Here is a 12,695-nt window from a genome sequence, read left to right as displayed (position 1 = left end):
GAAGGTGCTGCGTCCAAAAGGACCCAGGAGTCTGGGACTCCAGCCCAGATCCCCACCGTAGCCTCCCGCTCTTAGGACCGAAGGCTTGGGGGCAGCCCAAAGCTGAGGGGAAGAGGGCGGTGCTCACTGGGAGGGTGGGGACTCGGTCCCTGCTCTCACCCACCCTAGTGCCAGCTGCTTTGCACAAGGGTCCCTCTTGTCCACACCCTCCAACCCCAGGCTGGTGCCCAGGGAGGGCTGAGGACCAGGCCATGGGCCCCAGTGGAGGGGAGGAGAAAGGGAGGTGGAAAAAGGGGCCCACCCCAGAGGGGGTGGAACCCTCTGTACATTTGTATATATTTAGGGAGGACAGGGTGGGGGTGGGGATACAGATGTAGCAGGTGGGTGGGGCTATGAGGGTCAGTAATTTAGGGACAGCCGGGGTCCCAGCCCAGAGTGTTAGCAGGAGAAGGCAGGCCCCCAGGACTCAGGACTGCTGGGCTGGTCCTGCTTCCTGCCCCTCTCCAGGCCCAGCTTCCCTCTTGGCAGGGGGAGTGTGTGGTCCAGCAGGCCTGGTCCAGCTCCCAATTCCCTCTGCCCCAACCCCACTCCCAGAGTCCCCTCCATAGGGAAAGGCAGATCTTTCAGAACTTGGCTGAGCTTGGGGGTGGGGAAGGGGGCCTTCTCAGGCCTCTCTGCCTCCAGTCTGGTTTTATAAAGTGCTGACAAAGTTGGGAATAAAGAGGCATAAAGAATTCTCTGTGTGTATATGTGACTAAGCTGGGAGCTGGGGCGGGGCTGGGCATATGCATGACTTGGTCCCTGGGAAAAGGAAATACAGGCCCCAGCCAGGACAAAGAGCCTCCATCCTCAAAGCCCTCCCTGTCCCCATGCCTGCCTTTCAAAAACTCAGGAATCACTAGCCAGGACTTCCTGGTGGTCCAGTGGTTAACATTCTGTGCTCCCAACGCAGGGGGCCCGGATTCGATGCCTGTTCAGGGAACCAGATCCCACATGCCACAACTAAAAGAGCCCGCACACCGCGACTAAAGTCCCGCATGCCACAATGAAGATACCATGTGCTGCAACTAAGGCCCAGTGCAGCCAAATAAATAAATATTAAAAAAAAAAGAACCACTAGTCCACACTCAGCCAGTTTATTAAAGGCAGGGAGCTTCATCAGGACTGCAGAGGAGAGAAGTTGGGAGACACCGCCCCTTCTCTCTCAGCTCCCCCGCTTCTCCAACAACTCATCTACAGCCCAGCCCCCCAGGGGACCCTAGGAGGTGGGGCTGGCGTCAGGCAGATTGCACTGCATAAATACTCGGAGGCCACAGCCTGAATCAGCAGCGTCAAGAGGGCAGGGAGACCGGGTTTGGGGCAGAAAGGAGTGGCTCCAAGGGTACCTCTTCCAGAGCTTGCTCTAAGCCCAAGGGTCCCCCAAGCCAGAGAGAGGGGGCCAGCGGGCTGCCCTGGGGTCTGAGGCTGCGGCCAGCCCTGTCCTGCGAGGCTGGCAGGTGGCTCCGGGTGGCTGGGGAAGAGCGAGGCGGGGCACCGCCTTGCCAGGGTTCAGGGGCGCAGGGCGGGGTCAGGTGCTGTTGCCCTGCTCCTGCTCGAACAGCAGCATGGCCAGCTGGGTGCGGGAGCCGAGGCCCTCGAGCGCACTCTGGCGGCAGCGGTGGTACAGGTCCTCGCTAAGCCGCGCGCTGCACGTCTGGGCCCGATAGCGCTGCAGCAGCGCGGGCTCCACCGCCCGCAGCACGTGCAGGCTGGAGAAGCGCAGGAACAGCTCATACACATCCAGGCTCTCCAGGAGCTCCTCTTCCTGCTCCGAGGCCGCCGCCAGCCGCGCTCGGGCCGCCACGTAGTCGGAGTTGTAGAAGCAGGCCTCACTGGCCGCCTGGCGATCAAAGCGGCCTGTGTCTCGGCCTAATTCAGGGGGTCCCGGGCCCTGGGGTGGGGCCACGGCCGGGTGGAAGGCCTGGAAGTGCATGGGAAAGAAGGCTTGCCAGCCAGAGATGGCATGCATGCGGCAGCGGTTCAGGAAGTCCGGGGTGAGCACCGTGTCTGGCCCGGCCAGCAGGAACAGCGTGTCCAGTGGGTGCTTCTTGGAGAGCAGATCCATGAGGCGCAGCGGTGAGGGTGTGGCTGTCTGCACGCTGAGCCAGGGCACCCGGGCACCGGGGAAACGCCGCTCCAGCTCTGCCACACGGGCCTTGACAGGTGCAAAGACATCGGCGTGGGCCGCCCGCTGGGCCTGTCGTGGCTCATACAGTAGCAGCAGGGTCAGGGTTGCTGCAGAATCGCCAGGCTCCAGTGCGGCCACGGCGAAGGCCTCCAGGAAGCCAGGGGCCAGGTCACACTCGGCTGCAGCCAGTGGCAGTAACACGGTGAGACGCGAGGCCTCGGTGACATAGGGCACGGGCAAGATCTCCACGCGACTCAGTGGCCGTAGCAGCTGCACTCGGCGGGTGAGGGGCCGGCGGCCACCCTGTGGGGTCAATGCCTCCAGCTGCAAGTCCAGCGTGTACTCCATACCCCGGGCAGGATCGAAGCGTCGGTAGCCATTAACCAGCTGCTGCTTCTGGAGCCGCAGGGCCGGGTGGTACCGGCGGTTGAGCTCCTCCAGGGCTGCCCCCAGAACGTCGGCCACATCAGCCTGGTCAGCCCCACGCAGTGGGCAGCGGGGTGAGCCATCAGCGCAGGAGAAAGCATGCTGTTCTGTGAAATAGTCCCAGCGCAGCACCTCAAAGCGGGAGGCTGGGCGGGACGGTGCTGGTATGCCCACGGGCCAGGTGGCTGCCCACTCCCCATCCGCTGCCAGACGGCTGGTGTTCTGGATCTCCCACTGGGTTGGAGGAACAGGCCATGAGCGAGGCATAGACCACAGGGGCCAGCACACAGCTGGGGGGCTGGGCAGGCAGAAGGTGCCACTCAGGACAGGTTCCCAGTCCCTTGCCAACCTCTGCCCACCCAGGGCCCCCCCTTATTCTTTCCCCAGATGGAGGCAGCCTAAGAGTTAAATGGGGGTCTCTGGAGGGGCTCCAGAGAAAAGGAGAAGCAGACAGGGACTGGGAAGAAGGTTTGTTCTGTGATTCTTGTGCTAATTTTGTATTTCCCTGGGATCTCTGAGACCTCTCAGGATGCCCTCACCCCCCCACCTCCAGCCTAGACCATACCTGTAACTCCTGGATCTCCTGGTATGTGCGTTCCAGTTCAGCTCGGGCAAAAGCCTTGTGCAGCTGGTACATGTGTACAGGGTCACGGACAGGGTGAGCTGTCAGGGCACTGCGGAAACGAGGGTCCCCCTCCTGCACGGGCTCCCCAGGGCTCAGCTCCAGGTAGCTATAGTGGACTCCCTGGGGAGAGGAAGGGAAGTGGGAAACATGAGGGGACAGTCGCCCCCCCACCCCATAGTTTGTGTCTCATCCCTCTATCCTATGACCTGTTGTGGACTTGGGGTCAGAATTCTGTGGGCTTCAGTCTACCATGACCAGTTGTGAGCTTGTGTGACCTTGAGCAAGCCTCTGCTAGCTCATCTGTGAAACGGGCATGCATCCTATCTCAGAGCTGTCCAGGGGCTCAAATAAAATAATAATGGCCAACACCAAACACCTACTGTGTGCAAGCCTCCCTTATTTTTTCTAATCCTTATAACAACCCCGAGAAAAAATTATTTCCATTGGTATGGATGAGGATACCGAGGCTCAGGAGATTCAGTAATTTACCCAAGGTCAGAGGGATAGAAGATGACAGAACTGCATGGAAACCCAGGCCCGTATCTCCAACCACCCCCTCTGCCTCTCAGGGAGAAGTGCACACGCCCAGACAAGAGGCACCAGTGGGGTGGCTTATCTTCCTACCTCGTGGCCGCCAGTGCAGCCCACCCCGGTGGCATCGAGGATGCAGCGGCCCAGCCACTCATCCGGGTGCGCACTGACGATGTCGTTGCGGCAGGCTTCCAGGTGGGGGCGCAGCTGCTGCAGCAGCGTGCGTGACAGCAACACCCCAAAGCCACCGTGGCAGTAGCGGCCTGGGGCGGGCTCTCCACTGATGAAGTCCTGGGGCCGGCCCAGATAGAGGTGGGCAGCGGCTGCCAGGCTGAGGTGGCCAGCTAGGCGAGCCAGTCCGTACGCCTCCGTGTAGGTGGCATCGGGCACTAGGAAGAACCAGTCAAAGTCGTTGCCGTGCTGCTCCAGCAGGTGGCGCAGTGCCAGGTGCAGGTGCCCGATGGGCCGCTCCTCGCCTAGCGTCACCACGGCCATCCCCGATGGTGCCCGGCGGCCCCGCGAGCCTGTCAGGAACACCACACGCTCTAGCCGGTGCCCCAGCGTGCGGTTCACAGCCACGCCCAGTGTGGGCAACGTGGCCTGTGAGGTCAGCACCGCCACGAGCAGCCTCTGCCTGATGCCCAGCTCTGTGCTGATGTAGCGGGTCCTGGGGGTGGGGGAAGAAGATGGCACAAGGTTACTAAAAAGACAACAGGGCAGGTAGAGGGCAGCATACACAGGTTCCAGCAGGTCATGTCCTCTTTGGGCCTGTTTCATTTATGATAGAATAACAACTCTCCCCCAGGGATCACGAGTATTTAAATGAAATACTGGCCTTACCATAGTGCTTTTGGGAGATGGCATTATCCAGGCAGATATGAGAGATATATTTGGGGTCTGATTCCCTGTTTCATTACTTAGTGGTTGAGTCCTTGGGCAAGTTATTAAACCCATCCGAGTCTTGGGTAGCCTCATCTGTAAAATGGGGCTGATTGTATCTCTTTAAAGCACTTAGGCAAATGCTTGGCATATAGGTGCTCCACACATCATGTATACACTAATTTCTAAATGATATGCCATTATACCACAAATACATCACATAAATGATGTAACAGAATAAACGGCATAGAGATGTAGTGAATGTGTTTGGGGGGGGGTCAGGGGTTCCAGTAACTTACCTTCCGTAACACAGAAGGTAAGTTGCAGAACTGGAATTTGAACTCGGTGTTACTTCGGAGAAATTATTTCAACTCATAGGCAGAGAGGCATTAATGGAATGGGTACATCACCCTTTTCCCACAAACCTCCGCCCCCCCCCAGGTGCCCACCCAGGAACAAGAGATACAGGTAATCCTAGTTCTCTCTTTTCTCTTTCCCTCTCTCTATGCACCCACTATATATACTAGTCATTTCTCTAAACCTAACACTGAGCCAGGGAGCTATGAGGACCTTTGGGGGAGTCCATGGGGTCAAGCAGGCTTAGGGCAGAGGCGGGCAAGTTCTGCCTAGGCCTGGATGGGGCCCAGAGAGGCCTCAGATGGGCTCCAAACCTCCCTGGGAAGCAGGGCCGTCGGAAATTATCGGGGCCCAACGACTTCCTGGACGGTCAGACCCTTCCTTCCGGGGCCTGACCCAGCCCCTGGCGGCCTCCACTGCGCGTCCTTCCCAGCCGGTTCCCAGCGGGTGGGGCTGGCGAGTCTGATCCCTACCTGACGGCCTTTTTGGCGGCCTGGCCAGGCTGTGCGGGGTGGTAGGGCAAGACACGCGGCTCCCAGTTCTCCCCGGCGCCTGCACCGGCCCCGGGCCTCTCGCGCTCCGCTCCGGGCTGCACCGAGTTGGGCCGGCGCGCCGCGTTGGTGTTGCCGCGCGGCGGCAGCTCAGAATCTCCGGGTTGGGGCGGCCCTGGGCCACAAGGCTCCTCCACCCAGGTGACGCTGAGCAGGCTCAGAGTGAAGCCCAGGGAGATGCCCACGGCCACGGGCCCTGCGGGCCGCAGCACCGACAACAGCAGCGATGCCCGCATGGCGCCCGGACCGCGGGCCCCCGGCCCTGGAGCAGCCCCAGAGCAGCAAGAGGAGGCTTCGAGGGGGCGGGACCGGGGAGGGGGCGGATCCGGAGGGCCCGAGCCAAGCGGGCGGGCCCCCTCCCTCCCCGCCGAGCAGAGCCCGCGGCCCGAGCCGAATCTCCTGCGCCTCGTTCCGATCGCCCTCCAGCCGCCGCTCGGTACCGCGCGGGTCCCGGCGCTGTGCGCGGGAGCCTCAGCCGAGGCCGCCGCTGTCCGACGTGTCACTGGGAGGGCCCCGCCCCCGGGGTGGGGTCTCGGGCTCCGGCTACCGGAGAGGGAGGAGAAGGGGGAGGTTAAAGGGGAAGGACCCCCGGAAGTGCCCCCTCCTCAGTGCGGGAGAGGCAGACGTCGGGGGCGGAGTCCCCTACCTCCCCCCGGCGTGGTTGGTGCGTCCTGTGTGACGTCAGAAGCAGCCCGCCCCTGCCTGGATGGTGCGCCCTGAGTGACGTAAGGAGCAGAGGCCGGAGCTGTCCATCAGCACCAAAGGCCGCGGGCGGGCTCAGGGCATGGGGCCGCGGCTCTGGGGCAGCCCGAGCCCCTGCTCCTGCTCCTTTCCCTTACCCAGGCCCAGCCTAAGTGCCCGGACGTCGCGGGACTGGAGTGCCAGCCGGTGTTGGAGGCGGAGCGGCGTCGCCGCCGCGCAGGGACCGGTCCGTCCGGCTCAGCAGCCCCCTTCTCCTCACCGCGGACTTTTACCGGACACCAGTCAGCTGGAGCCTCTGGCGCCCGGCAACCCCGGCCGGAGAGCCTCCTTCGCTCAGAAGCTCAGGTCGCCTCCAGCGCAGGTAGATCTTGGACAATCCCGGATTTAGCCGCCCACAGACCAGTCTCCTGGCTGCCTCCTCACCGGCAGCATACTGCCCTCATCTCCCCCCAACCCAGTCCCCCTTTTAACTTCTTCATCCCAGCTCCCTCTAGCCAGGCACTTTTCCCCCCCTTTGTCTTTTGTCCCTTACTTCAGGGATGCTTCCAGAGCTGTGTGATGTGGGCACCACTCCTTTGTCCACTGTGTCCTTCCCTAGTTCTCCACTCCTACTCTCACTCTCATCCTGGTGGAGACCCAGGACTCCTCCTTGACCCCAACTTCCTCTTTGTCAGGCTGACGTGGGAGGGTGACTCCCTACTGTTCCCAGCACTATGCCGGGCACTGCGGCGACACTTCGGTTCCAGCTGCTGCCCCCCGAGCCAGATGATGCCTTCTGGGGTGCACCCTGCGAACAGCCCCTGGAGCGCAGGTACCAGGCGCTGCCAGCCCTCGTCTGCATCATGTGCTGTCTGTTTGGAGTCGTCTACTGCTTCTTCGGTGAGACCCCATCTCACTCCTCACTCGGGCCCCCCACCGTTTCCTCAAGTTATTTTCCTGAGGCACCCCAAACCTTCTTTAGAACTTTACCACTACCATGAACTGTTTCGTTTCTCTTTTTTTCATCCCACACGTTTGCAGATAATTTAGACTCTAGATCCTAGAGAACACAGGGTTTTGAATTAGGCATGCTTGAATCTGAACCGGGTTCTGCACTTTACTAATTATGATGCCTTGGGCACATTAAACTTTCTAAGCCTCAGTTTTCTCATCTGAACAGTGGGAACAAAGATATTTGTCTCACACGGGGGGCGGGGGCGCTGTGAGAATTAGTAAGCACTCAATAAATAATAGCTATTGTGGTGAAGATGTGTTTAGGTCACTGTGCTAGGTAGGCACTGAAAACGTTTAGGAGGGTGAGTTAACATGGTCCCTTACCACAGGGCATATTGTCTGATGAAGAAGAGACTTCTGGAACATTCACATCTGTGATACATATCAGAGGAAGCTAAATGATACATATCAGAGTCACACACATGGAGATGTGTGTACAAGTCAGCCTCCAGTAATTGGGGCTGCTGTGTGTCCAGGATGCACAAGGGAGTTCACTTGGAAAGGCAACTGGGGGCTGAAATCCAGCCCATGCTCTACTTGCCAAACTCTAGACCTTGGCACAAGGCTGTTTTGCCTAGAGGAAGGCACAACTCTTATAATTTGCACCAAGGTGCCAGATGGTCTAGTGGAGTAAGTGCCCAGTGACTGTACAGCAAGAGGTACAGAACTTCAGGTAAAAGAGAGCTTTATGGGCTGGGCATCCAAGGAACGCCTCCAGGCAGGGCATTATATAGGTGGCTGGATGAAGTGAAAAGGAGGCTTGGAGGTCTGAGTTCCAGGTTGAGCAGAAGTGGGGCGGGACTTGTGCTCGGCAGCCTTTACGTCTCCCCCTAGAATGGCTGGATAGTAGGCAGGGATGGGAGCCAGATGGTCCCTCCACTTCCACCCCCAGACTCTGGACCAAACAACTGCAGAGTGGGCAGGGGGAAGAGCCCCTCTAAGGGTTCAGGACACATTCTGGGTCTCCAAGGAGTCTGTGTCACCTCGCCCCCTCCACTATTCCTACCCACTCCCTCTACAGTTGCTCAGTGCAGCCTGCCATTCCCTCTCCTGGGCTTCCCTGACAACCTACCCTTCTTGGAGGCTTCCATTCTCGGGCTCTTGGACTCTTTGAGCCCTTGTGCATGCCCTACTCCTCTTTCCAACCCCAGAACCTCCTGGACTCCAATGCTTCCCCTCATTCTTAGAATGGACTCTCCTCGTTATGACCTTTCTCTTTGGCTCTCCCTGACCCTTTGACCCCCATCTCTGACTTCCATCTTCTCAGCTTTCCAGGATCTACAGGTCCCTCACACTTCCAGGTACCCTTAATGGGCCTAATGGCCCTATAACCTCCATTTTTCTGAAACACCACAACCACTGTTTCCCCCGATAATCCTCTCTGACCCCCTATGACTCCTTGTAAGGCCCAGTGACCCCTAATTACCCCCCAGCTATCTCATTACCTTCCATCCCTCTGACTCCCTCTATTACTCCTAACATAGGGGAATCCCTATGACCCCATTGTCTGTTTGCCCCCACCACGATTTCAGTGATTCCACTTCTCTGGCTTCAATATTACCCTCGCTCAGAAACTGTTTCATACTCTCAGTGATTCCACATCTGTCAACTCCCCTGACCTGAAAAGACCCCATCTTTCTGAACCCGTGTGACCTCACCTCTCAAGTTCTTTCTGACTTCTAAATACCTCATCGCTCTGAACAATCTCTCTCTAAGGAGCCCAGTGACTCTACTGCTGATCCACTTGTGACCCCAGTGGCCTCTCTCTCTGACCTCTATGATCCCAAAGACCCCAATGACCCTATTACTGAGTCACTCTTGACTCCAGTGATCTATTTCTATCTCAGAAATCCAACACTCATCTCAATGACTGTCTGTTTTCCCAGTGACCCCCGATGACCTGTTTCTCTGATCTTCGTTGACCCCAGTGGTCCCTTCACTGCCACCCTCAGGACCCCAATGACCCCCAATTCTCTGACCTTACTGTCCTGCCTCTGGTTCCCCTGGGATTCCTTGTCCTTGACCCCTCTGACCTCCTACCTCCAGCCCAGTGACCTCATTTTGGTCTCTCACTAGCCGCTGTTCGCTTCCAGGTTACCGCTGCTTCAAGGCAGTACTCTTCCTCACTGGGTTGCTGTTTGGCTCGGTGGTCATCTTCCTGCTGTGCTACCGAGAGCGGGTGCTGGAGACGCAGCTGAGTGCCGGGGCGAGTGCAGGCATCGCGCTGGGCATCGGGCTGCTCTGCGGGCTGGTGGCCATGCTGGTGCGCAGCGTGGGCCTCTTCCTGGTAGGGCTGCTGCTCGGCCTACTGCTCGCCGCTGCCGCCCTGCTGGGCTCCGCGCCCTACTACCAGCCAGGCTCTGTTTGGGGCCCCCTGGGGCTGCTGCTGGGGGGCGGCCTGCTCTGCGCCCTGCTCACGCTGCGCTGGCCCCGCCCGCTCACCACCCTGGCCACCGCCGTGACGGGTGCCGCACTCATCGCCACGGCTGCCGACTACTTTGCCGAGCTGCTGCTGCTGGGGCGCTACGCGGTGGAGCGTCTGCGGGCCGCCCCCGTGCCCCCCCTCTGCTGGCGGAGCTGGGCCCTCCTGGCACTTTGGCCCCTGCTCAGCCTGATGGGCGTTCTGGTGCAGTGGCGGGTGACCGCCGAGCGGGACTCCCACACGGAAGGTGAGGAGGCACAGGCCAGGGTGGGTGTGAGAGAAATGGCTGCTTGAGGGGGGTGGGTCTGAGCAACGGTGCATGGGGGAAGGAGCTGTACACACCAGCAGCGGAAGGCCTCAGCTGAGTTAGAGAGCTGACCGGCTCTGACTCTGGGAGCTTCAGTGCTGGGACGGGAGCTTCAGTGCCACCATCCCTGCCACAACAACAGATGGAGCAGCGGCTCTGTGCCAAGCCCATTCCAGGCACTGGGGATGCAACGGAGACAAAACAGAAGAGGCCCCTGCCCTGATGGGGTTGCATTCAGGGTGGGGGAGACAGACACTAGACACGCAAGTTAACGAGATAATTCCCATTGTGTGGAGTGATACGAAGGAGGCGTGCAGAGTGATGTGAAATACAGACAGGGTGGCCAAGGAGGGCCACTTGGAAGAGGTGACATTTAAGCAGAGACCGGAAGGATAAGGGGCCAGCCATGCAAAGAGCTCGAGAAGAGGGAATAGCAGGGGCGAGGGGAATGAGCTTGGCCTGTTGAGAAAGTCGGGCGGGAGTGGTGGGTGAGGGATGCCGATTGTGTGGGCGCCGTGGGCCGTGATGAGGACTCTGGATTTCATTAGATGGGTGGTGAGATGCCACTGGAGGTTTAAAGGAGGGAGGATATAATCTAATTTAGCATTTGGGGTGCTCATTCTGGCTGCTGAGTGTAGAAAGCATCGGGGAAGGCAAGCACAGAAGGGGAACCATGGAGGAGGCAGCTTAGTTTTCCAGTCGAGAGATGACGATGGCTGGTCTAGGTGAGTCACCTATGGCTCCAGACTGGAAGAGGGGTAGCAGCTGGGAAGCAGGCACCTAGAGTCTAGGAATCCTCCATGAAGACCTTTGGAAGAAAAGAACTATGGGAAGTCCCATCTGGGAGGTGGGACACCAGGAAGGTAAAGGAGGAGAGGTTTCGGATGAGGGGAATCTGGGAGCCTGGAGCCCTCAGGTCAGAAGGGACAGGGAGGCTTGGGCGAGATGAGGCGCGTGGGCCTCTGAGAGCCTGCTCCGCCCGCCCCTCCACAGTGGTCATCAGCCGGCAGCGCCGTCGCGTGCAGCTGACGAGGATTCGGCAGCAGGAAGAGCGCAAGGAGAAGCGGCGCAAGAAGAGACCCCCAAGGCCTCCCGCCAGAGGCCCCCGGGCTCCTCCAAGGCCTGGGCCCCCTGACCCTGCGTATCGGCGCAGGCCAGTGCCCATCAAACGCTTCAACGGAGACATCCTCTCCCCGGTGAGCACCCCGAGTGGGGAGAAGGGAGTGTTGTAGACTCTGTCCAAGCAGGACTGGGCCTTCCCCAGGGGCTGGTCACTGTCTAGAAGGCCTAGCGCTTGTCCACCCATCGTAACCCCTGTACTGGGAGCCTGCTGGGTTGGGGAGAGGTGTCCTGAGCGTGAGTTTTAATGAGGTATAGTAGGGGGTAGCATCTCAGTGCTGTGGACTCTGGGTGTGGTGAGGTCCTAGGCCGATGGCAGACCGTGACACGTCTCAGGCTCGTGACAGTGCAGGCTGAGCGTGTCTGCCTGGGTGGCTTTCAGGGCAGGGGTCTGCAGCGGCACTCTCACACCTGTGTTTACTCTCCGACAGAGCTACATCCAGAGCTTCCGGGACCGGCAGACAGGGAGCTCGCTGAGCTCCTTCATGGCCTCGCCCACAGACGCGGACTATGAGTACGGGTCCCGGGGACCGCTGATGGCCTGCTCTGGGCCCCCCATGCGGGTATAGCAGTCTCTCTGCTCCTGCCCGCCTACACTCATCGGTCACCAGCTCTGCCAGCTTGGGGAGGCCCGCTGGGCCATGACTCAGCCCACCTGGCCCTGTGGCCTTTGGCTGTCTCTTTCCCCACCCCGGAGAGGGATGGCCTGGCCGCCAGAAGGGAGGACCTATCTCAGGCTGCCTGGCCTGAGGGGAGAGCCTCCTCCCAAGCTCCCGAGGGGCTCCTGAGGGACGCGAGTGTGAGCCCCGCTGGGGTGTGCTCAGGGTTGTGAGTGTGTCGCCTGTGTGTGCGTGCGTGGAGGGGTGGGCTTGGAGAGGACACTGGGACCCCTGCCTTAGATTTCTGACTGGTAGGGCTTCTCCGAGGGTGGCCCTGCCTCCTCTCCCACTCCTGGGGTCCCATGGGCTACTCTCCTGCATGTCTAAGTGGAGGAGGTCTCCATCGCCTCCACCTCTCAGCCAGACTCATCTAAGACTTCTTGTCTTTGTCCATGGGGCAAACTGCAGCAGCCCTCACCCTGGTCCCCTGTCCCCTGCAAGCCACCAGCCTGAGGGCAGTGGCAGGGAATGGGGGTGGGCGGGTGCTGCTCTGGGTCGGGGCAGGGGCTGGGGGAGGGGCTTCAATGCACGGTGCATGTCTGGTGTCGGTCACGCCACCCTGGACACCTCATGCTTCTGTCTCCACCCCCCCCCACCCTGTTTGACATCTTTTATAAACGTGCCAAACTGTGAGGCTTCTGCCAGGAGTGGTGGTCTTTGGTGGCTGGCACTTCCATGGGCCAAGATGGAAGCACTGCAGCCCTTGGTCCCCTGTGTCACTCACTACACAGGGGCTCCAGGCAAGTTCTGCCCTCCCACGTCACACAGAGAGCCAGGAAAGGGGCTGTACCACTTTTATTGTCTCCCAACACCTCTGGTTCTCCTCCCTCCCCACCCCTTCCCAGGGTAAGGGCATGCGCCTTCCAAGCTGTCCGAGGGCACCCGCCTGGCCTGGTTCGGTCCTCCTAGCTACCTGCGGAGGAATGGCTGCGAGTGGGGCTGGGGAGACAGTGGGCA

The 12,695-nt window shown here is 59.9% G+C and overlaps 2 protein-coding genes across 2 annotated transcripts; one reads left to right on the top strand and one right to left on the bottom strand.

Moving 5' to 3' along the window:
* Positions 1-1,120: 1,120 nt before the first annotated feature.
* Positions 1,121-6,060, bottom strand: CHPF (chondroitin polymerizing factor). The gene is made up of 4 exons (XM_032637889.1): positions 5,459-6,060; positions 3,843-4,416; positions 3,159-3,338; positions 1,121-2,827 (listed from the first exon to the last, which is right to left on the bottom strand). Exons 1-4 carry the CDS (start codon positions 5,770-5,772, stop codon positions 1,568-1,570), a joined length of 2,328 nt encoding a protein of 775 aa, XP_032493780.1. The 5' UTR covers positions 5,773-6,060; the 3' UTR covers positions 1,121-1,567.
* Positions 6,061-6,154: 94 nt separating this feature from the next.
* Positions 6,155-12,385, top strand: TMEM198 (transmembrane protein 198). The gene is made up of 6 exons (XM_032637890.1): positions 6,155-6,261; positions 6,380-6,599; positions 6,913-7,117; positions 9,325-9,900; positions 10,954-11,156; positions 11,511-12,385. Exons 3-6 carry the CDS (start codon positions 6,952-6,954, stop codon positions 11,646-11,648), a joined length of 1,083 nt encoding a protein of 360 aa, XP_032493781.1. The 5' UTR covers positions 6,155-6,261; positions 6,380-6,599; positions 6,913-6,951; the 3' UTR covers positions 11,649-12,385.
* Positions 12,386-12,695: the final 310 nt, after the last annotated feature.

This window comes from Phocoena sinus, chromosome 7 (assembly GCF_008692025.1).
Source record: "Phocoena sinus isolate mPhoSin1 chromosome 7, mPhoSin1.pri, whole genome shotgun sequence".
In the NCBI taxonomy this organism is placed as follows: domain Eukaryota; kingdom Metazoa; phylum Chordata; class Mammalia; order Artiodactyla; family Phocoenidae; genus Phocoena; species Phocoena sinus.
Note: the sequence above shows the minus strand (reverse complement) of the source record. Positions and strands in the feature narration are given on the sequence as shown.